Raw genomic sequence first — 23,908 nt, 5'->3', positions numbered from 1 at the left:
GGATAAGTGGGTATTTTCTAGGCAAAGGGGTGGAAACACAACAGGCAAAGGGAACCGTGCGTACAAAAGAGGAAGTACAGTGTTGGTGAGAAACTGAAAAAAGGCCTTAGTCTACCTTTTCTTCCTTCATGATCTCATAGATATGCTTATTTCCAAGTTTGTATCTCTAGCCCTGACCCTTCCAAGGAGCTCCAGACGTGTTATTCAACCACGCATTTCATGGTCCTCTTGAATACCTAATAATCATGTCTAGCAAAAAACTTATCCAAACAGAATTCTTGGTCTTCATTGCCAATCCTGCTCTAGCTCTTGGCTTCTCCATCAGTTAATGGCACTCACTCACTCACATGTTCGGGTCCAAATCCTAGGAGTCATTCCTGATGTGGCTCCTTCTTTCATATACACGTTGAACAAGCCTTGCCGGGGCCACTTCTGTAATACTCTCCCATCACCCAAATCTGACCACCTCTCACCATCTTCACTGCATCCATCCTGTCTCAGCTACTATCTTCTTTGCAAAGAACTACCGCAAAAGACTACTTCCCAGATCCCAGTGAGAAACTCTTACTTCTACGCAGCCCATTATATAATAGCCATTTGGATCATTCTGCACCATAATTAGATTGTATCACATTCTTCCCAACTTCCTATTCCTAACATTCCAGATGATGTATCACTGCAATTAGAATAAAGTTCCAACTTCCCATTGTGGCCCCCCCTGTCTACCTGCATGACTTTACTTCCTACTTCTTTCCCCATCGGGTACATGGCTTTCTTCCTGCCTTCCTATTTGCTGAACTTGTTTCAGACTAAGCTTTTGCATTTGCTCTTCCTTATTTTGGGAAAACTCCCTGATCTGTGCATGTCTGCTTTCTCCTCCTTCACTCATTTCTCATTTTCAAGGTCATCCCTGGAGAGGACTTCCTTGCCCACCTTAGCTCCAGTTTATATTATGGTCAGTCAGAATAACGGAGAGGAGGAGAGTGGGGGAAAGGCGAAAGAAGGGAATGACAAGAGGACAGGAAAGGCACATAGTGAGTTGGTTCTGAGATGTTAGGTTTAACTTAACTACACTCTACTCTACATGGGGGTTGTGAGGTTCAGGCTATCACTTCTTATCTCCCCTTATTAAAAAGCACTTGGCTGTTTTTCTCATGGTGCTTCTACTGTTCTTTATACCTTCTGATACTCTACTCTGAATGAGAAAGAGCAGCCCACCAGAGCCAAAATGCCACAGATATTTGTAAGAAAGAAAGGAGGACAGTGGGAGAGAAGTTCAAATGTTAAGCACAAAAATTGGGAAGGCAGAGAGGGAAAGAAATAACAATGAGAACAGTCAAAAGGCCAAACCCACAGACATGTGGCATGTGAAAAAACCATTCCCCTAGGGAAGAACAGCGAGCCCTCTGTGAAAGGCCTCTTGCCATGCCAGCCTCAGGGTGGTACCGTGTGTTTCCTTTATTACTGCTTGGTCAAAAAAGCATCAGTAAAGAATAAAGAAATCCAGGAAACCCTGATTTGTGGAAATTGAATGAAGATGCATTCCATGTAATATTACAACAAATATATCTATGTGGGTTTCTGAAACATTTCTCAGTTGGGCCTAAGAAAAAAACCAGGAAATCTCCTTTTAAAAGCTTACTTTAATTTTTACTCATAAGCAAAGTATTCTACCTTGGAATAAACCTTCATTTACTAACTAGGACATCAAATAAACATTTTTTTTTTCTCTAGACCATGTTGGTCATTTCACCAATGTCAAGTTGGGGAAGCTTGCCACTGTTGATGACACTCCACAATCACGTGTTTGGATTCTGAGACTGTATTTCAGCCCCAAGAGTCCTGTAATACAGCCAGTGCTCCTTTGCCAAGTGGAAGTAGGTAGAGGTGCTTCCTATTCCTTCCTTTCCTATAAGCATATAAGTCTCTTCACTGTAAAGGGAGGTAAAAGTTATTCCAGAATGCTTTCTCTATGTTTGAATACATGGATGAATAGATGGATTGATGGATGGGTGGGTGGGTGGATGGATGGATGGGCAAATGAGTGAATTCTTTGTAATTGGAAATAGAAAATGGACTATTCTGGCCATTGGACAATTAAATCATAAATCCATATAAGCAACAGAGATCATACAATCAATTCTCATAATTTTATAAATGAGAGGTTAAATGACATTTTTATGATTACATAGCTAGTGGTCATACTCTGGGGACAAGAACTTGGTTTTGGGGGCTGGGCTCTCTGTACCTATACCATTCACAGCATCATTATTATCCATAAATATTTATTTACATACAAAGAAATTATGGGTGTTCAAAGAAACTAGAATAATTTGCAAAGCCCTAAGACCATCTGAATTTAATACTCTCATAATTCAGAAGACCCTTTAAACTCTTTCTGGGTTTCAAGGTCAACATTCAGAATATATCATCACCATCTACCCTAAAAGAGAGAAGTGCTAGTGGCTTTTAATTTAACATTCAATAAATAAATATAGGTGTTTGTTAAATGTCAAGTGGCCTCCTAAGCACAAAGAAGACCCTTCTTACACCAATATAATGAAGACTGAAATAGATGGAACACCAGTTTAGAAGCAAAATACAAACTTGGTTTAGTACAGTTTCTGTCATTTATGAATTGGGTCATTTCTTGTGACGTTCATTTTTCAATTATAAGCAAGGGACAAACAACCTACCAACCTCCTTCACAGATTCATATTTTGGATTAATGGTAAGAGAATTTACATGAAAGCTCTTCAAAAATTTGGGTACCTGGGTGGCTCAGTTGCTTAAGGGTCTGCCTTTAGCTCAGGTTATGATCTCAGGGTCCTGGGATTGAGCCCTGCATCTGGCCCCCTGTTCAGCGAGGAGTCTGCTTCTTCCTCTCCCTCTGTCCCTCCCCCCGACTCGTGCTCTCTCTCTCTCTTGCTTTTGCTCTCAAATAAATAAATAAAATCTTTAAAAAAATAAAGTTCTTCAAAAAATATAACAGCTAAACACGTGAAAGATACTATTATTATCAAAATTAATATAGAGGTAGAAAAGGTAAGTGGCAAATTTAGAAATATTTCTTTTCATAAGTAATAGTTTACTAGGTAAAGATCAGACTTACGTTTGAAAGCAGGGTACATTGGAACCATATTGGTTACAAGGAATGCATCATATTTAGCTTCCGGTGAAGAGCTCAGATCTAAACATTAGGCAAACAAATAGTGTCCATTACTTACCAAAATCTACACCAATGAAAAATCAATCTTCTAAAATGGTCCAAACATCATGAAGTGAATGGTGAATGGATCTATTCCTTTATTTCTACTTGGTCCCTACTTGATAAGCACTTCCTCCTTCTTCTCCCACCCAATGTCTTTTCTTTACCAAGAGCTCTCTCCCCAAAATCTTTACAATGCTTTTTCCTTCTACCTAGTCTTGGGTCAACTACATATTATGTAAAAGAATTCCTTGATTTCACTAGCATAATTTGGACTTAAAATATGTCATCAAGCCACTGAGAATAAAAGAGCTTCCCATATTCTTAGGTGATCACCTGTATAGTATTTAAAACATTAATGTCTTAATGATACACTATTTCACTTTCAGAGTCCCACTTAATGATGTGAGGGGGCACACTGTATATTGCCTTGTACTTCAGAATTCTCCTAGAGAACAGGATTTGTGAAAGGTGGTCTCTCTTATGACCGATTTTGGAAGGATCCCACAGAAGTTCACCTCTTCAATCTCTTGAGTTCCTCTCTTGAAGAAAACCTGAAGACCACTGAAATCCTAACAGTCCAGATTCCAGAAAATAACATCCCTCTAGAATGATCAGATCCTGATATTCTGTAACTTACAAGGAGGGAAGAGAAATCCATAGGACATCTGTTTATCATTTTTGTAGGCCAAACAGCTTTGACTGAAACTTGGAGACACACGGACATCAGGCCGGATGCAGTTGGTTAGGTACTCAGGGACACTGGAGACTTCCGCCTGCAAGGTGAGTCAGAGGTAGTTAGGAATGCCATCACAAAGACCATGCTAAAGCAATGGGGAAATATGGAAGCCAGGCTGCTCTATCATGAACAGCCAGAACCAAAACCCCTCTAGCTTTTACTAGAGCTCATACTCTGATATCCTGACTCCAAAAACAAAGCCTCAGTTTTAAATACAGTAAGCCAGGAATTTTCAAACTCTTGTATTTTTTTAGTGGCAGAACTCTTTTATCAAAATCTTAAGTAAAACAACAATGTGAAAAGCAGAAATTGGACTGCTGAAGTAATGGATAGGATTCCATGGAAGACAGCTTAAAAAATAACACTCTAAGAGATAATATAGACATATCGTCTATAAAAAGAGAGATTGCATATACAGCCGCATACCAGGGCATACGCACACGCACGGGGTACAAACCAACAGGAAGCTGGGTTTGCAGCACTGCACTGGATGTATTCACTTGTAATCGGAAATAAAAACATGCCTCAACTGCCAAATACATTTTTCTTATTCCAGATGTAAATTTACCTATCTCATCCTCACCAAAACTGAAACCCCAGCATAAAATCTTTATTAAAAAAGAGGATGTTGACAGTCAGGGAGGCTGTGCAGAGGTGAGACCAGGGGTATATGGGAATTCTCTGTCCCTACTCAATTTTGCTGTGAGCCTAAAACTGCTCTAAAAAAAATAAAGTCTATTGAAACAAACAGCCAAATCTGGGTGGCTTTGGTAACTATTGGGCAATGGCAAGCAGAGTAAAAGCCATGAAAAGCATTAGTATACTCCCTTTGATATGTCGATAATTTAACATATTCCTGTGAAGTTATTAGAACATTGAATAAAGTGTAGTTCAAAATATCTTGCAATCGATTCGATGTAAGATTTCTTTCATCAAGAAAAATTAAAATCTTTTCTAAGACAAATTTCTGTTAGGCAAGCAATCATTACATTAATGCAAGGAACGTAATGACATGAAGAATATAAAAACCCAATTTTTTCAACGACCTGTTTGGAAATAGTGTATGATGTCCAGAGAGGCATTAGGAATATTTCACTATAACCACTTTCAAAGTCAGTGTGGTATAAGATATCATATCTAGTCCGATAAAGCACTGCGGGCCGTCCATAGAGGAGGTGTCTCTCTAGGAAAGAGAACATAAACCGTGTTAAACATATATTAAACTACAACAAATGTGAAATAAATATTGGAAGAGTCAAGGTGTCCAAAATTTGCTTGTTTACTTATTAATAGTGTAGTTCCTCCTTCTTAATTTAATCAAGTTAGTTTTCCTAACACTTTGTGGTTTATCTGACCACCTACGCATGGGTCAAACCTTATTGTTACCGAAAGTATAAAGTAAATGCCATATTCGTTTTAATGCTTTAGTTGTGAAGAATTTTAATCTGTATAGGAAGGAAACATTATAATAAATATTGAAATGATTCAGCTGAATGGGAAGTCAATAGGATTGATTTTTATAGAATTCATTCATTTGACCCCTGAAAAGGCTCATCAAGTTAACCAATGATTTAATTAAGAGGAAGGCACTCTTTGATCATTATTTGCAAACTGCAACTCAAATAATGCATTATTTCAGCATAAACAGTGAGTAGTAATGAGCATTTAAGTAAGCAGCTTTGTCACATGGAGGAAAACTCTTTAGGTAAGAACTTAAAGGAACATGTATAGATAAAATAAGTGGGCATTCAAGAGGGTCCTTTGAATACAGAAGGGGGAGGGTCATCACATACCAAAGAACTCAGTTAAGACCCAAGAATGTGGACCTCCAAGAGAAAGCTCTCTTCTTAGGGGTTAAAAAAAAAAAAAAAAGTTCTGAAACCTTACTCTTTTAAGAAGAAATGGGAGTTTAGTGTGCAAACCTTCATTCCACACCCACAATAAATGCCTGGAGCTTGAGATGCCCGTTTTGGATAGGCTAAAGTCAGAACTTCCATAGATTCTTGGAAATTGGGGTCCTACAGACCAAAATATTTAGAGATTGAGGCTTAGGCAATTCACAATTCCCTAAGTGATAATAAAAAAAATTTTATGATTATTTTTATTAGAGAAAATCAGTTCTGGCAATCACTTATTAAATTATGTATACATGTTGCTTTAATTAAAGTATTACCATTCTATGCAAGTAACAGAGAAAATTCTTCGTAGAATATTTTTGCAAGACCTTCCCAAGTAGAACTGCTGATTTGAGGCAAAGTGACCCACACTGCTATCGCAAAAGCCTGTTCTGGGTCATTTGGCTTCTTCAGCATTGCAGTAAATGGAGAAGCCTTGTTTAAGCTGCCAAATTTGGGGACCCACCCTAAGAATTAGAACATAATATGATAACCTTATATAAATGAAATATAATGAACAAATAAAAAGCCAGCAAATCATAACAGTAGTACTTGGGGGCAGTTAACCAAGTCAGACTTTCCTTTAAAACTCAAACCAAACCTTTTCTAGGTTCAAAATTTCCATTAATGTTTTCCTTGTTTTCATTTTTGTTGCCTCTGAATTTCCTGGTTTCAGCTGGAAGCAGAAGTATCAAAATTCTTTGAGAAGCTATTTTCTTTTTATCATTCAAGTTTTAATGCTTACCAAACACATTCCTCCAAATTCAAATGCAAACCTACCATCCAATCTATTCCATTAAGAGACAATAAAACAGCAGCCCCGTTTTTCCTTGCAACATCCCTCCTAAGAGCAGCCACCAGCAGAACAGTCTTGGGCAATCGAAAGATTCCACCAAATCTGGCTTTCTCTCTAGTCCTCGTTTACTTCTGTGAAGGCTGGTTTATTTATAACACTCTGGTCATTATCATCCTTAGCAACTCTATGCTGATTCCTTTTCTTTCTACCAAGAATGGCTTCTCCAACAGTCCTCTCACCCTTCTCCCTTCCAATTCTTCATTAATGTATTCTCCCTCATCAAACATTCACTGAGTATCTTTTTCGTGCCAGGCCTTGGGCTACAGTAGAGAGATACTGGGCAAAGATAATTATGAGAGAGTTCTTACTGATGTAGGAAAGATGTTAGGGTTCAGAGCCGAAGGCCAAGAAAGAATTCTTGAGACATCTTTGGTGCAAAAAGGTGGTTTTATTGAAGCACAGGGGCAGGATCTGTAGGCAGGAAGAGCTGCACTGGGGTCATGAAGAGTGGCCCCAATTATATACTTTCAAGTTGGGAGGTGGTTAGGGATAGCATAAGTCTTTAAGGAATTTGGAAGCAAGGTTTCCAGGACCTTGAGGGGGCCAGCTGTTGTTAGGAAAATGTCATTTACCTAATAAAACCTTAGTCATGAGACCCTTCAGATGTATATCAGTGGGTCATATGCTTGGGGGATGATTGCCAACATGTGTCTTGGGGGGTGGAGATAAAGGAAGTTTCCAAAGGAATTTTTATATGTTAAAGTAGACTTACAGGATCCTGGGGATCAGGCTAAGATTGCCTTTTGCCTTTAGCAAAGTATTAACTTCGAAGCAGCTGAGTTCCTAGAGGAATGCCACTCTGCCTGTTTCAGGGACTTGTCAATGGGCTGTAAGTAGTAAGGAAATTTAATTTTTCTTTTGCCTTTGTTTCCCACATCATTACCTTCAAAGTGCTCACAGTTCAATGGGAGAGACCAACATGGCACAAATAACTCAAGTGCAATGTGGTATGCACTGTATCAGAGATATCTATAGAGTGCAGCGGGAACACAGAGCATGGTGAATGCCATGGATGGGGATGAGGTGGCATCAGTACAGGTCTTAGAGAATGTAGGACGCTAAGCCTCCCGCCCTGGCATAATTGTTAACAGTGCCCCTTTCCATACTCAAATGTGCATGACAAATAACATGCTCACATAGTCCAGCCCCCTGGGGAAGAGAAATGAAGGAGAGAGGGAGAGAGGGACAAAAGGGAAAGAGACATCTTAAGATTCACTTTCTTCTGAAAGATTTCCCCAGTTAAGCTTCTCCATCTCCACTCACTTTTCTGCTCTGAATGTATAGAAAGGTGCACTTTGGGGCACCTAGGTGGCTCAGTTGGTTAATGGTCTGCCTTAGGCTCAGGTCATGATCTCAAGGTCCTGGGATTGAGCCCCACGTCGGGCTCCCTGCTCAGCAGGGAGTCTGCTTCTCCCTCTGCCCCTCTCCCCACTTGTGTGCACTCTCTCTCTCAAATAATTAAATAAACTCTTTAAAAAAATAAAAAAAGAAATGTGCACTTCATAGCTCTTCAGAAATGTGCGCTTCATCATAACTCCCAAGCTAAGCGCAATTGCTGTTTTGGGCACATAGCTGAAGCACAAATATATCATTATGTGACTTTTTCTTAACTGTCAACTGGGCATATATGGCAAGAAGAAAAAACAACACAGTGGTTTTGACAATTTCCTAAAATCCAACCAATTTCCCCAATTAACCCAAAGAATTTACTCAGGTCTTCCTGAAGAATAATTGTTTCATCTAAGAAAGAGGTGAAATAATCTTTGCAGTAAGAAACACAAATTTTATGGTCCAGAATCAAAATTTAGATTTTCCTTTTTCAGTTTGTCAGAGTGTCAAAGAACCACTGATTCTTGTTCACAACCTGACTCTGCTACTCTTTATGACATCTGGGGCAAGCCATCCATTGCATTTCTGTTTAGCAGAGTTCCTGCTTGAGCCATAAAAGTGTACTTGAATCGCAGTCTCTGGACACATAAGCTCTTCATCTTGAGACCAGCCACCTCGGTATGAGCCTGCAAACCTCTACTTTTGAAATATGTTCCTCGTGATTTCTTGATATGGGTCTAGTGTACGCCAGGTCTTCTCAGGCTGGGTTCCTGCTCCATGGGATTCCAGACAGAGTCTTCATTCCATACCCCAGTTCCCTGTTTACAGTAGTCTCTGGCATTTTGGTGCATGCCAAGGTTCTCCTCCAGATACCACGTTTGGCAAAATACTGCGAGGCAAATCTTTTTAAGTGGTGTGGACTTCCCCAAGGCTCATTCTTTTGTCTTCCAAAATTTGGTCATCCAGATGGTGAGTTTGCATTTCTTTTCCCTCCTCAGCTTCCTGATTCGTATTCTCACAGATTAGCTGGCTGACTTGAGAGCCACATGAAAATCTCTCTTTTTTGGTCTTTTTTTTTAAAACATTCACTCCCACATAACATGCCATTGGATTTTACCACATAATCTCTATCCAAGGTCTTTCCTTTTCCTTCATCCTTTCTCCTCCTTTCCCTTGCAAGTGCCTGCTATCATTTATTGCCATGTCAACCTCCTCTGAGATTTGATTCAATGCCTGTTAATGTCCTATTCTTTCTTATCTTAACCCTTAAGACACCATGCTGTAATTCATCAACCAGCTAAATCTCACAATAAAATAATAATTTAATGAGGATAGAGATCTTCTCTGTTTTGTTCATCGTTGTATCTCTACCTCTAACAATACCAAATGCGTAATATCTACTTGGTAAATACTTGTTGAATAAATGGATGATTGTATTATTTTTTAAAAACACTATTCTTTATGACTCTCAAGAACTGACTTTCTATATATAACCGGCTAATAAAACCCTGAGAGATACACTAGCCAGATCAATATCATCTTCATTTTACTAATGAAGGAACTGGAGGTTTATGATTTGTACAAGATAATTCAGCTACAAAGCAGTACCCGGAATGTAGGCCTCTATCCTCCTGGTCCATTATTCTTCTTTAGCATTTTGGGCAGTCTCCAAGTCCATGCTAACTGCTGGCTTATCTAAGGGAGGGCATACTGGAATGAAGATCCAACTACTCCCAGGCATGAGTTCTGCCTGAGTCATGTTTGGCGAGAAGCTATTAAGAACAGCAATGTGCCTTGAAAAAGAAAAGCAAAGCTGGAGGCATCACAATTCTAGACTTCAAGTTATAATACAAAGCTATAGTAATTAAAATAGTATGGTACTGGCACAGATCAATGGAACAGAATAGAAAACCTAGAAATGAACCCACAACTATATGGTCAATTAATCTTAAACAAAGCAGGAAAGAATATCCAATGGAAAGACAGTCTCTTTAACAAATGTTGTTGAGAAAATAGGACAGCAACTTACAAAAGAATTAAACTGGACCACTTTCTGTCAACATGCACACAAAAAAATTCAAAATGGATTAAAGACCTAAATGTGAGACAGGAAACCATTAAAATCCTAGAGGAGAACATAGGCAGTAACCTCTTTGACATCAGCTGTTGCAACATTTTTCTAGATATGTCTCCATAGGCAAGGGAAACAAAAGCAAAAATAAACTATTGGGACTTCATCAAAATAAAAATCTTCTGCACAGCAAAGGAAACAATCAACAAAACTAAAAGGCAACCTAAGGAATGGGAGAAGATATCTGCAAATGAGATATCTGATAAAGGGCTAGTATCCAAAATATATAAAGAACTTAAACAACTCAAAACCCAAAAAACAAATAATTCCATTTAAAAATGGGAAGAAGACATGAATAGACGTTTTTCCAAAGAAGACATACAGATAGACAAGAGACACATTAAAAGATGCTCCATGTCACTGATCATCAGGGAAATGCAAATCAAAACTACAATGAGATATCACCTCATACCTATCAAAATGGCTAAAATCAACGCAAGAAACAGTTGTTGGTGAGGATGTAGAGAAAAAGGAACCCTCGTGCACTGTCGGTGGGAATGCAAACTGGTACAGCAACTCTGGAAAACATTAGTGAGTTTCCTCAAAAAGTTGAAAATAGAACTACCCTAAGACCCAGCAGTTGCACTACTAGGTATTTACCCAAAGAATACAAAAATGCTAATTCAAAAGATACTTGCACCCCAATATTTATAGCAGCATTATCTACAATAGCCAAATTATGGAAAGAGCCCAAATGGCCATTGACTGATGAGTGGATAAAGAAGATATGGTATATATATATATAATGAAATGTTACTCAGCCATCAAAAAATGAAATCTTGCCATTTGCAATGACACGGATAGAGCTAGAGAATATTATGCTAAACAAAATAAGTCAGTCAGAGAAAGATAAATGCCATATGATTTCATTCATATGTGGAATTTAAGGCACAAAACAAATGATTATAGGACAAAAAAAAGAGAGAGGCAAACCAAGAAACAGACTCCTAAGTATAGAGAACAAATGGATAGTTACCAGAGGGGAGGTGGGTGGGAAGATGGGTTGAATAGGTGATGGGGATTAAGGAGAGCACTTGTAATGAGCACTGTGTGTTGTATGGAAGTATTGAATCACTAAATTGTACACCTGAAACTAATATTACACTGTCTGCTAATTAATGGAATTTAAATAAATTTAAATAAATCTACTAATTTTTAAAGAAAGAAGAGCGATTTGTATCAAAGCATCCAGTACTTCAGAAACAACTTCTAAGCCCTGAGAAGCACTGAGATTCTCTTGATATTTTCTCTTCATATCAGCCCTTAGAATAAGAAGCATTTACAGAGAAAAGCACAAGGGCTTTAGTGCCACATAGAACTGGAATCAAATTTCATCTCAGCTTTTGAAAGTTCTGTGATTCCGTAACTTAACTTCCCAAAGCTTCATATCTCCCTGGGGCGTTGCACTGTTTAGAGACAAAATAGGTAAAGCACCTAGCTCAGTCTTGACCCAAAGTGGTTATTTATAGTTGTAATTGCAGTGATTTTGTAAAAGGTGTATGCTCTCCTTCAATAACAGCAGGAATATTGGTAGGCAGAGGTTATTAAAGTTCAGTGTCTGTTCCATCTAATTCATCTTAGATCTTACTATAAATCATAAAGAATTATACTATTTATTGATTTCTTCCAAATCTTCCCCAGCCCACACATAAGGATACACACAGAGAGAAACACAAGTATATCTCCTTCTTTCTCTAGCATAGCTAACATCTCCAGAAATAACAAAAATTAGAAAGATCTCAGCATTGAAAAGAGCTACACAGAAGATTCCCTGTCTAGACTAGTCCCTTTCTGCTTTATTTTTTTTTTTTTAAGATTTTATTTATTCATTTGAGACACAGAGATACAGAGAGAGAGAGAGAGAGCATGAGCAGGGGGAGAGGCAGAGGGAGAGGGAGAAGCAGGCTCCCTGCTGAGCCAGAAGCCCGATGTGGGGCTCGATCCCAGGACCCTGGGACCATCACCTGGAGCCAAAGGCAGACGCTCAACCATCTGAGCCACCCAGGTGCCCCCCCTTTCTGCTTTAAAGTTCACAAGAGTTATTAGTGTTTCAGTCATTTTTCTATCCAAACTAACTTCTTATTGTATGTGATAAAGGTTCCAATATATTCGGTGTTAAAATGATTTTTAATTCCTTTCTTCATGTAGATGATAGTGAATGTTAACCTAACAAAATAGAAAACATGTTTATACCAATGTAAATAGAGGAAAGACTAAGGTAATAATAAATAGTATAATTATTCTTAAAGTGAAAATTATACCGGGCTATTGTGCCCAAATTGCTTACTATGAGAAATTTAAAATTTTCCATTTTGTTCATTCATTCATCTATTGACTCAATGGCTCAAAGAAATAAGTTTTCATTGTACAGCAAATTTGCTAAGACACGACATACATGTGATTTGGAAACAACAACAGTCATGCAATTAAAATCCAGAATTCACCACAAATGTAGAAATATTAAGGCTTTAGCAAGCAGTTGAGATCACTGTTTTTGAAGGTTATGTATTTTTTCCTCTTCATTATAGTGAAAGACTCGATCCTATAACAGTTAAATATTTATAGCAAAATACTGCCTAAGATTAATAGACCTCAAGTATCCCCTGGGTTGTTTCACTGTGACGTACAGCTTGTACACATGTATTAATGTGTGAGGGAGTTTGCGGCATATGACATTAACATAGCCACACATGAAGGTTACAAATGGAATGTGCATAGTACATGGTTTCTTATGAAAAAAATCAGCTAACTACAGGTGTGTTTTAAAAAAACCTAGAAATTTAAATAAAATCTTAAAAAAAAGGGGGGGGCGCCTGTGTGGCTCAGTCGTTAAGCGTCTGCCTTCAGCTCAGGTCATGATCCCAGAGTCCTGGGATCGAGCCCCGCATCGGGCTCCCTGCTTTGCAAGAAGTTTGCTTTTCCCTCTCTCACTCCCACTGCTTGTGTTCCCTCTCTCGCTGTGTCTCTCTCTGTCAAATAAATAAATAAATAATTTGTATAGAATTTTAGGTCTACAAAATGCTATAAAAGCCTCAATATATATTCAAAGATATCCAGAAGGGAGAAGTAATATTCTGAACATGACATGTGTGTGCACTCATACACACAGTGACTCAAATTCATCAAGTTCTACTCTAGTGGAGCAGACACCCAGTATTTCAAGTGGGAGACTAGATTTATGACCCAGGAAACACCATAAAGACCAGAGATAACTCTGACTGAGAAAATGTCACTTTGCAGCTTCATAAATGACTGAGATAAGACCCTTAAGGGGATAGCCAACGACCAAAAGACAGAGATTCAAGAAGACAGGGGAGAGACTGTGGAGGCTTACACATTATCCAGAATCTAAACAAGGAAATTCTTTGCACATAATAAGACAATGGTGTATAATTATTTTTATTCCATCTAATAGTTCTAAAGTCTCTCTTGTACCATTAAAGACTGTCCCACTAGGTCGGGAGCAGACCAAAGAGATAGTCTACCATGATCTTCCCCTAATATTTTCTGTCACCATTGTGATGCCCATATGCAGGAAACTATCAGTGACACAGTAGACAGAACCAGATGATATCTCAGAGAAATCAGTTCCTGTCCCAGGTAGGCACTCAACTCACACCTATGAAGGTCTAGTTCCATGAAAGCATATCAACTTCAAGCTTCGGTAAGGTGAAATCATCTTGAAATAAGACACATTCACCTCTGAGTGGAGCAATGGGGAGGAACAGTCATTAGCTATAGCTCCTTCCAGCCCCGAAAGTCAGTGCTTCGCCTAAACGTACTTATTTTCATGCTCAGAAGTTTGAGACTGTTTATGCTGAGTCGTGACATTGGTTTTGTCACATGAGAACACTGCCACCAAGTTAAATGCAGGATTTCTTCCCAAAATGGAAATGCCTTAGTACCATGAATAGCCAGAACCTGAACCAGCAAAAACACAAGAGTACATTAAAAGTTATCATTATTAACTATTTTATTAGTGCCTTCTAGAAGAGAAACATCTCAATGTTATTTCTTTGCCTTGTTGACTGGATATTTGAAAAACTCCCATCATAAGACTCTGTACCCCTTGACCCTGGCAGCATTTCCCTTTTTCTAAGTATAATGACACTGTAGTTTGCCAGCAGCTAGGTGTCAAACATTTCACATCACTTGTAGGGTTTGTGAAGGATGTGTGTGCCTTCTACCAACTGAGTCCTATTTTCACAGCTGTTTATCCAATTGCATGCCCAAGAGTCTGTGTGTTCCGAGATCAAAGAGAGAAAAGGGAGGGTGGTGAGGCAAAAAGGGAAGGAGGAGGAAGATGAAGATCTTTATCACAAGGGAAATTAAGGGGGGAGGGGCGCCTGGGTAGCTCAGTCAGTTAAGCATCTGACTTCAGCTCAGGTCATGATCTCAAGGTCCTTGGATGGAGCCTGAGGTAAGCCCCATCTCGGGTTCTCCGCTCGGCAGGGAGTCTGCTTGTCTCTCTCTCTCTCTGCCCCTCTCCCTGCTCATGCTCTCTCTGTGTCTCTGTCTCTCTCTCAAATAAATAAATAAATTTTTTTAAAAAAAGGGAAAATAAGGGGTGCCTGGGTGGCTCAGTCGGTTTAGTGTCCGACTCTTCATTTCTGCTCAGGTCATGATCTCAGGGTTCTGAGATCAAGCCCAGAGTGAGGTTCTGTGCTGGGCATGGAGACTGTTTAAGATTCTCTCTCTCCCTCTGCCCCTCCCCCAAGCTCTCTCGCACTCTCTTAAAAAAAAAAAAAAAAGGAAAACGAGTCAAGTAAATAAAATCTGCTGGTTTCCTTGTCCTTTACTTAATCAGATTGAAAAGAACACATATGATAAATAGGGCCCTATATAAGCTAATAACTCAAATAATGCTCTCAGGAGAATTCGACAGTGTGTATCTTTGCTGCCTGGCTTGGAGACGCTATGTTTGAGTTCCATCTGCTTTGTAATATACTTCTCGTCATTCCTTTGCTGTTGCAAGATTTGCAAGCTGCCAGCCCATCTCCTGTAGTATCCTACATTGGAGCCTTTCCCTCTCCTTCTATTTTCTTCTCATTTTCTGGAATTTCAAAACCAGAAGGAAGAGCTTGTGAGGTAGACTGCATTATTGTTCCTTCTCTTTGACTGCCCTTCTGTAAAGGGCAGTATACATATACACATATATACATATGACCATGCATTGGCATGTGTCTTGCAGGTCAGCATCCCTGTGGAAAGAAGACTTCCCTACTCCCTTGGTTTCAAGTGCTCTGATTTCACCAGTCGACTGGGAATGTGATGACAAATGCCTCATAAAAGCAGAAGCATTGAGGGGCACCTGGGTGGCTCAGTCGTTAAGCATCTGCCTTCGGCCCAGGTCATGGTCCCAGGGTCCTGGGATCGAGCCCCACATCGGGCTCCCTGCTCAGCGGGAAGCCTGCTTCTCCCTCTCCCACTCCCCCTGCTTGTGTTCCCTCTCTCGCTGTCTCTCTCTCTGTCAAATTAAATAAATAAAATCTTTAAAAAAAAAAAAAAAACAGAAGCATTGAGAACCACTGCATGGTCCTACTGTTCCTCTCTTCCCTCTGCCAGAAGGGCACACCCCAGCTAGGAGCTGTTCCTTCAGCCTGGATTCCAGAATAAAGGGTACCCACAGCCACACTTGGCCTATGGTCAGCATACCGAAACGTGAGCAAGAAATGCAGCTTTCTTGGTATGAACCACTGAGACTCTCTTCTTCAGTCACAAGCTTGCAAAAGTTGACTAATACATGCACGTTATCACTGTACATTGTATTTTGTGTACATAAAATAGGAGAACGAGTTAGAGGGCTCAAGATGATTCTTATGTAAAGAGGGAATGCAGATTTGGTTCCTTCTATGTATCTCTCCCCACAATGTATTCATTGCCTCTCCAGGTACATAAACTTCATCATAGGTACCAGCTGCTATTATTTATAACTGTGACTTCCAGTCCCTTCATAGAAGTCCCCATCAGCACCTTCACTTATGACCCATCAGATCACAGTGCTATGCCTGTTTTTCAGAGAGCCTAAAAGCTACTGAGAAACAAAAAAGCTGGCATCTTGCGTACCTAGAATAAACCAATACCCTTTGCCAAATGGATATGAAAATCACGTCACAACCCCAATTTTAATTTAAAAAAATATTGTGCTTACACTATGAAGTAAATAAGAAGTATCTTCAATCTCTGAAAACTAAAAACAAAAACTTATCTGATTGTTTTTCCCCATCAACTCCTCACCTTCTGTAGACCCTTTTATATGAAGGCGTCTGTTGAGTTCATCCAATTTGTTCTTCATGTGTGAAAACCAGAAAAGGAAAGGAGAAAAAAAAAGCAAATCAGAAATGTCCTGTCTTTCCTGCATGCTTCTTTCTACTTAGAATCTTGCTAAATTCAAAACAGGACCCTAAAATCCATAAGTTCTGTAGAGGAATTACTATTTGATCTCAAATTGACATTCCAGGCTCCACCTCCTAGGAGATCTATGGTCACGAGCACCTTCTTTAATCTCCCCATGACTTTGTTTCCTTTCCCTAAAACTGTGAATAATCATGGAAGCAAGTTCCAAACTAGCTGGTAAGAATGGTTATTTGGGCACATATATATGTAAACTAATTAGAATGCTACCTCAATATTTCAGATTAATCCTAGGTACACTAAAGTGATTCCCAAACTAATTAACGAAATCACTTTTTCCAAGGTTGGAAAGTAATGGCTCAGCAACTAGCATACGTGTACAAGAACACTGGCCATAATGTCTCCCGCATCCTTGTTTGGAGGAGCTAACAACTGGAAATTACCAAATATTCTCAAATAGGAAAATGAATAAAATCATTATGGTATATTTACACAAATATTAACTATTAGCAGTAAAAAATGAATGCGCTAAAACTCATGTATTAATGTGCATAAATCTCAAACATACAATAAACAAAATAACTGCAGGATACATATCGTATAACACTATTTATTTATTTATTTTTTTCAGCACACTATATTTTTTTATTATGTTAATTGCCATACATTACATCATTAGTTTTTGATGTAGTGTTCCTATTTACACACAAAAGTATAATATGCAAAACTGTACCATAGGTTATTTTAGGGAACTATATTAAAGATTAATTAATATATTATTTAAGAGATATATATGTATGGAGTAAAAATATAGAGACCTGCCTGGCAATTATATACACTATATTCAAGATACTAATTACCTTTGGGGTAGGAACAAAGCGGGACTGGAAAGGAGTGTGTACACATGGAGCTTCCACTGAATCTGTAACATTTTCTTTCCCATGATGTGTGTATTATGTTATTTATTTTATTAATCTGCACACCTTCTCAGGATGTCTGGATTTTTTTTTTTTTTTTTTTGAAGAGAAGGAATGTAATCTTTTGGAGAAACCCATAGACAAAATAAAGACAATCCAGAATTTGTCTAAAATGGTTTCAGATAACAAATCCAAAATATTTCTTGTTTTCCAGAAGAAAGGTAATTCAGAAAGCAAGATACAACTACAAGATTCCTCTAAAGTTATATTTGGAATCCACCTCAAAAGCCACTTCCTATTGACTTTGGCAATGCAACACCTCCAGCTGAGGTCTGAGAAATTACCTGCCTTATAGTAATTAGCTTTGTTGGTTCTTGTCAGGAGCAAAAGTAGGAAGGAGAAATAAAAGGGGTTGGGGAAAGAAGAGCAAACTGAATTCCTCCAGTGGTGAGCTTTTTGCATCCTGTGGCTCCCAGGCCCCTAGGAATCCTGGAAGGTAGCAAATAGTAGAAGGGGATAGGGCAGGCAGGAGAACTACGTTCCATTTTCCAAGGTCTAATAGAAGGTTCACACATTTACCCATAATAAAACCACACATGCAAAAATAACAGATTTTTTTTTTCTTTGTGTTGGAATCACATCAACTCCGTGTGGTAACACTGATTATTTCTTCCTATCAGAGCATTGACTGGTAACTATAAAGGTCTTAGATCAATATAAAATTCAATAAGCAAATTATTGCTTAACACTTGTAGTTTGGTGTTCAAAACCTGTCCAAACACAATGTGCTGGGTGGTTTTCTATTTGCACCACCCTCCTCCCCATCCATGCTGCACCCTCCTCTCCCCTGCTCTGCACCCTGGGCAACTGACCTTGTACCAAAGAGCCAGCCTGCTCCTCCAGCTCCCTGCTGGCTTCCACCAATGCAAGGCACCAGTGAGCAATTATAGGAGAGACAACAGAGAGTATTTACTCCCCCAGGTGGCAGTGTACTAGCTGCACCCATCTACCAAATCCCATAATTCCCCCCTATACAGTTCTCTCTCCATGTTCTAGTCCCTTTACTGTTCAAGCCTAGGACTGACACCTTGTGAGCCCCCCGGTGCTATACCATCCCTCACTGCCTTGCCTCTACCCTGCCCAGCCTATGTAAACAGTCCTCTAAGTAAACATGATTCACATAATCCTTTTAAACTCTCTTTAAAAACCTTTTGTGCATAGGCCATCTGTTTCCTATTGGGACCATGATAGGTAGACACGTGATCCAGGTTGAAAAAAAGAAAAAGCCTTTGGTTGGGAATTGTGACTCTCCAGAACAGCATCATGAATTCTACTTTTTTGCCCTTTGTTCTCTACCCCTATGCTGCCCAAAAGGGTAGCCGCCAGCCATATACAGCTCTTTCAATTTAAAGTAATTAAACAAAATCTAAACTTTCATTCCAAGTGCTTAAAAACTGTATCTGCCCAGTGACCAGCCCAGAAATAGACCATTTACATCATCACAGAAAGTTCTAGTGGACAGCACTGCTCTACACCCAACAAGCTCCTCCATGATAAACATAAAGATTATTTCTACCTTTTGCTCTACCTTATCATCACAGTTACAGCCCAGGTCAAAATCAGACTGAAGGTACATAATCCCTGGATAGTTAGGTCTGGTAACTTCCTCTGGCATGGTTGGCCTGAAGGTATTAGTGCGCAGGAGGTGATTCAAACTTCCATGGGTCCCATTATTAGGAGCTGGCTTCAAGCCCAGGAGATCTGGTGAGAAGAAAGAAAGGAAGCCAGGTGCTTTATAAATATTTTTTGATGAGATACAGTAAGAGTCAAAACCATTCATGTTCTAAGGGCCTGAAAACTCTGAACACAAATCTGAATTGGATAAAGCCAAAATTAGTTGTAGGCACTCCTTTCTTAGTTCCTGAGCCACGCTAGCCTGATCATGTCTTGCCACAGCTTTCTGAAATAGCCATGGTCGTTGCCCAACTATAGAGAGAGATATTCCCAAAAAGAAAGAGGGAAGGAACAGGGCCCTGTCTGGCTACTGCTTATGTCTGTGACTGCTATAGGGACAACCCGCGTCAGGGTCAATGCCTTTCTATGGCACTGAGACTTTCTATCCCACCTTTTGAAATAAGACTTATAATCAATAAATAACCTCTAGCCTGCCCTCTAATGCACTCCACAGAAGTATGGGGAGAAGAGGAGGCTTTGGCCCGGTGCCTTGAAAGGCTGCTGTGAAATGAACAGGCTGATTTCATAGCAAGTGAACAGTTGCCAAGCAGGCACACAGTGACTCGCCTAAGCTGAGAGGCAGGACAGGGGAGAGCTAGCAGCCAAGATGGGAAAAGAACCCAGGAGACCCGACTTTCAGACTCCCCCTCTAACCACCAGACTGGCACTCCCTTACTAAATAGGAAAAGTTGTCCTCATTCAGCAACTAGAAGCTCAAGGAAGAAAAATAATTAGGAGCACATAAATAGCTGGCCAGGATGCAAGCTGGCAACATTTTAACTGGGCTGCAACGTGAGAGATGGAGGTGGGAGAAAGCTCTGTGAGGAACTCTTCTTGCTTCATCGGGTCTCTGACCAGTGGTGTCAAACTGTACTGTGATGTGAGATCAGCCAGAGGCTGCCAACAGCAACACTATGAAAACTCCCCATTAGTCAACTGTTAAAGGAAGACAAAGAAGCCTTAGAAGGAGATGAGACTCTGTCCTTCGAACCAATGGGCACGTTACCACCATTTTTTTTTCCCCCAGGGAGGTGAAGTGGTCCTAGAAAACAGACACCTCAGTTCTTTCTCTGACCTTGAGGAAGTTCATATGATAACTCAGATGCTTCATTGGCTTTGATTAAGTAAGTGACTTACCACACATAACATTGTAAAGTTCAATGTTTTCAAATGGAGGCACTTTAGTCTTGTACTTAAACGTTGGGCCATAACCTACAAAAACAGTCTTCCAAAAGAAAAGAAAACAAACAAAAACAATTAGACATTGCTAATAACCAGTAGCAACCCTTCCCCTGTTCATGAATACTGTACAACTTCATTCACACCCTTCTTCTCCGGCCCTTCTGAGAATCACTAAAATACATTTTCAACTCACAGGTCTGTGGTCATACCTGCATGCTGTTGACCTTGTTATCAAATCCATGGTCTCCCTGGAAAAAACATTTTCCTGATGGTTTCTTATATACATCCAAAGGTTTCCTATATCGAAATAATTGTAGGATCAGTCAGGATTTCTCATGAAATGCCTCATAAAAAGCCAATTTGAGCATATAAGATATCTCTAAGAAGTTGATTTTACAAGCATATTTGTCTCTATTATAATTGTATCATCCCTGCAGTGCTGAAAAGATGATGCTATTCATTTTCCCGAAGTGGCTTTATTTTGACAATTGGCCCAGGACAAATGGGGACCTCTGAACAGAAGTCAGGTACCCTCTCCTCGTACCTCATGGTTGCACTGAGCAAAGCATTTGTCACAGGTCGTGTTCTGTCTGCCTATGTGCTTCACTAGCTCCAAAACTGTAAGATTCACCACTCTGGGAGCATGTTTGTTTGGGATAGAGGAGTGAACAATGCCAAGCACATGATAAGCACTTTTTTTAAAGATTTATTTATTTATTTGTCAGAGAGAGAATGAGAGAGAGAGAAAGAGCACACAAGCAGGGGGAGCTGCAGGCAGAGAGGGAAGCAGGCTCCCTGCTGAGCAAGGAGCCTGCTGCGGGACTCGATCCCAGGACCCTGGGATCATGACCTGAGCTGAAGGCAGCCGCTTAACCAACTGAGCCACCCAGGCGTCCCCATAATAGGCTCTTTTTTAAACATGGGATACTTCATCAATGAATGGAGATCTCTATTTTATAAAAATGTTTGCACACAAATTTATCTATCTGTAGAATACAACTAGAGAGAATAACTGAGTGGTAAACCGAACATACAATAGTGACATATTTCACAAAAGCCCAGACTCACCTAGACAACTCTATTTAGAAATAGAAAGTGAAAACATTGCTCTCTAGGCATCAAAACCACTTGACCTTCCTGCTGTGACAGGAAAATGCCTTTTGATCAAGTGTCACGCAGCACTTTTCCAAAAACACTTTCATGTTTATTAATACATATTTTCCCGTGGGTCCCATTTCTATGGATCCTTGTAAGCACTTACAGGGCCTATTGCACTGAACTAAAGTGCTTGGTGGAAAACAAATTAAACATTTGGAGTCCCACTCTTAGGAAAAGTACTTTCCTCTTGGGATAATGAGATATATGTATATGATAACTCAACAATGCAAGAGTTCAACTAAAAAGATTTACTGATGATTAAAATACCTGGCTTTGGTCTCCACTAATTTGGTCAACTGTCATCATCTCTCACTTCTACTCAACTCCCAGTTTTCCTTCATATCAACCAGCTGCACCGAATTTGCTCTCTCTACCAAGTCACCCCGTATGTAAAAGGCCCTGCAGAGGACACACTCAGCCAAGCCCATGTCATTCACATCTTTGTAACTATTCCATGAAGTTGCCCCATGTCCATTCTAAATGATTTCAATAATTTCTGGTCTTCATACACCTCTTTACATAATCCTACATATTTAACTCTGTGTAGCTCCCTGACAATTACCGTAGGATATTTATGTATTTGTCACAGGTCTCTCACCAGGTGTTTCATACTGATGTGAGTTTCTAGAGGACCGCCATCTTCTCGTCATCTTTGCTCCCTTGGTAAACTCATTGAAGTACCCAACTAGAGTGTATATAGTAGTTCGATTATTACCACAGACCAGCTCACAAAGCTTTTCTTAAGGAGAAAGTCAGAGCAAGAGTGAGCGGAAAAGGGCTTCTGCCAGGTCTGTTTGAGAATGGATAAACTTATAATGATTAATTCTGTGGAAGTGCTTAGAATTTCCGGACACATTCTACACCAGATTCAAGAGCAAGAAATTGTCTCTTAAATATTGGAAAGTCTTTTATAGCTCAAAAGAAGGCAAACATCTGAAATAATTAAGGCAATATAAAACGTGCCCACACTAACAGAAGTTTTAAGATTAACAACATTTTCTAAACTCCTCTACAAATATTGCTACACAGTAAGTCTTGTCAACCCAGACCAAATCAGTCCAGTTGTGGTAAGCCAATGTCCCAGGCACACTTTTGACCTAATAAGTAATAAGAATAGAGGCTAGGGTGTAAATTTAAAAAATGAAAGGAGAGAGAAAGAGAGAGAGAGAGACCACACAGAGATGCACTGAGAGACTTCAAAGAGACACCAAGAGGCTGGGATCCAGAAAACAGAGATGTGTTGGCTCAGCACTTTGATCTAGCATAAAAAGTCTTTGCAAATGGTGGGATTTCCAACTGAGATTTCTTTTTTTTTTTCTTTTTCTTTTTTTTTTCTTTTTGATGGCTAAGGACCTTATAGCACTCCAGGTGCCAAAGAGGTGGTTATGAAGATCAAAAACAGTCCCTGCCAATCCCCAAGTTACCTTGCGACGTGCCATCTGCGGTCCACCAATAAATGGATGTCCTCAATTCTTCTGTTGTTGGCATAGTGCAAGCGTTTGGGAAGGTGCTGCTTCATGTAAGGCTTAAAGTGCTGATCTGGTTTTTTACACTGAAATAGAAATGGAAATTGGACTTTATATGGAGGATTTTCTAGAAAAAGTCCTAGATATTCTCTCTCTAGAAAATCAAAGGAGGTTTTAAGCCAAACAAAAGGTTGGTTAGTGAATAAATGGAATTTGTTATCCCCTATCAAATAATACAAGCTGAAAAGAACTAGGTTCAAAGGGGATTTGATAACTTGGTAGATGACATGGAAGGTTATCAGAGGGTAGTTGGGAATTTTTAAGATATATTCCTGACTTGTGAGACTATAGCTATGAGCAACTCAAACTCTAAAGCCTTTTCCAACTACTTCAAGTCAAGGGACGGGAGGTGGGGTGGGAAGGAAGGAGGATGCACACTTGGGCCTGTGTGATTACATCCTGCAGGGGGAGGGGGGGAGCGATGGAACAGGGTGATGGGCAGCCTGGTTCAGAGAGAGTAAGGATTTGTTTACTCATGAATGAGTACTTTTCAGTTCTAATGGAAAGATCAAATATTCTCAGTTTGTATCACTGCCAAGACCATTAGGGAGCCTACAGCTGTCCACAGTTTTGAAGTTTTGAAAACTCTTAGAGAAACAAATATAGGGGACTGCCGGGCAGTAAGGAAAATGTTCCTTCCGCCCCACAGGGTAGGGGATCCTAGGAAGTGAGTGTGTGGAAGCTACTCTGAGGGCAGAGGCCGGGTGACCTGTAATACTTACCGTGAGATTAGCAATAATGGCTTTAGGGTCATCTGTTCAAAGAGAGAAGGAGAACAATTTCAAGAGATGACAATAATCACTGAGAGAAATAATTTTTACAGCAAAACTCAATTCTTTCTCTTCCCCCCTCCCCAGAAGAGCTATCACTTTAAGCTTT

At 39.7% G+C, this 23,908-nt stretch overlaps 1 protein-coding gene across 11 annotated transcripts in view; it reads right to left on the bottom strand.

Annotated features, from left to right (window-relative positions):
* Positions 1 to 23,908, bottom strand: part of ENPP2 (ectonucleotide pyrophosphatase/phosphodiesterase 2) — a 144,641-nt gene that overhangs the window by 8,644 nt on the left and 112,089 nt on the right. For 5 of the 11 annotated variants that reach the window (XM_078072065.1, XM_078072070.1, XM_036080397.2 and 2 more), the window contains exons 14-23: positions 23,752 to 23,783; positions 22,928 to 23,055; positions 20,555 to 20,642; positions 20,301 to 20,388; positions 19,006 to 19,190; positions 16,396 to 16,447; positions 6,444 to 6,518; positions 4,994 to 5,130; positions 3,849 to 3,984; positions 3,113 to 3,190 (exon numbers count right to left, since the gene is read on the bottom strand). In XM_078072065.1, the coding sequence (XP_077928191.1) occupies positions 3,113 to 3,190; positions 3,849 to 3,984; positions 4,994 to 5,130; positions 6,444 to 6,518; positions 16,396 to 16,447; positions 19,006 to 19,190; positions 20,301 to 20,388; positions 20,555 to 20,642; positions 22,928 to 23,055; positions 23,752 to 23,783 (999 nt within the window). Of the gene's footprint in view, position 1; positions 1,933 to 3,112; positions 3,191 to 3,848; positions 3,985 to 4,993; positions 5,131 to 6,443; positions 6,519 to 16,395; positions 16,448 to 19,005; positions 19,191 to 20,300; positions 20,389 to 20,554; positions 20,643 to 22,927; positions 23,056 to 23,751; positions 23,784 to 23,908 lie in introns of those variants that run through there. The other 6 variants (XM_078072068.1, XM_036080395.2, XM_036080401.2 and 3 more) reach the window with 4 other exon arrangements.

Source organism: Halichoerus grypus, chromosome 5 (genome assembly GCF_964656455.1).
Source record: "Halichoerus grypus chromosome 5, mHalGry1.hap1.1, whole genome shotgun sequence".
Lineage (NCBI taxonomy): Eukaryota > Metazoa > Chordata > Mammalia > Carnivora > Phocidae > Halichoerus > Halichoerus grypus.
The sequence above is the reverse complement of the archived record's forward strand: the minus strand, read 5'-3'. Positions and strand labels throughout refer to the sequence as shown.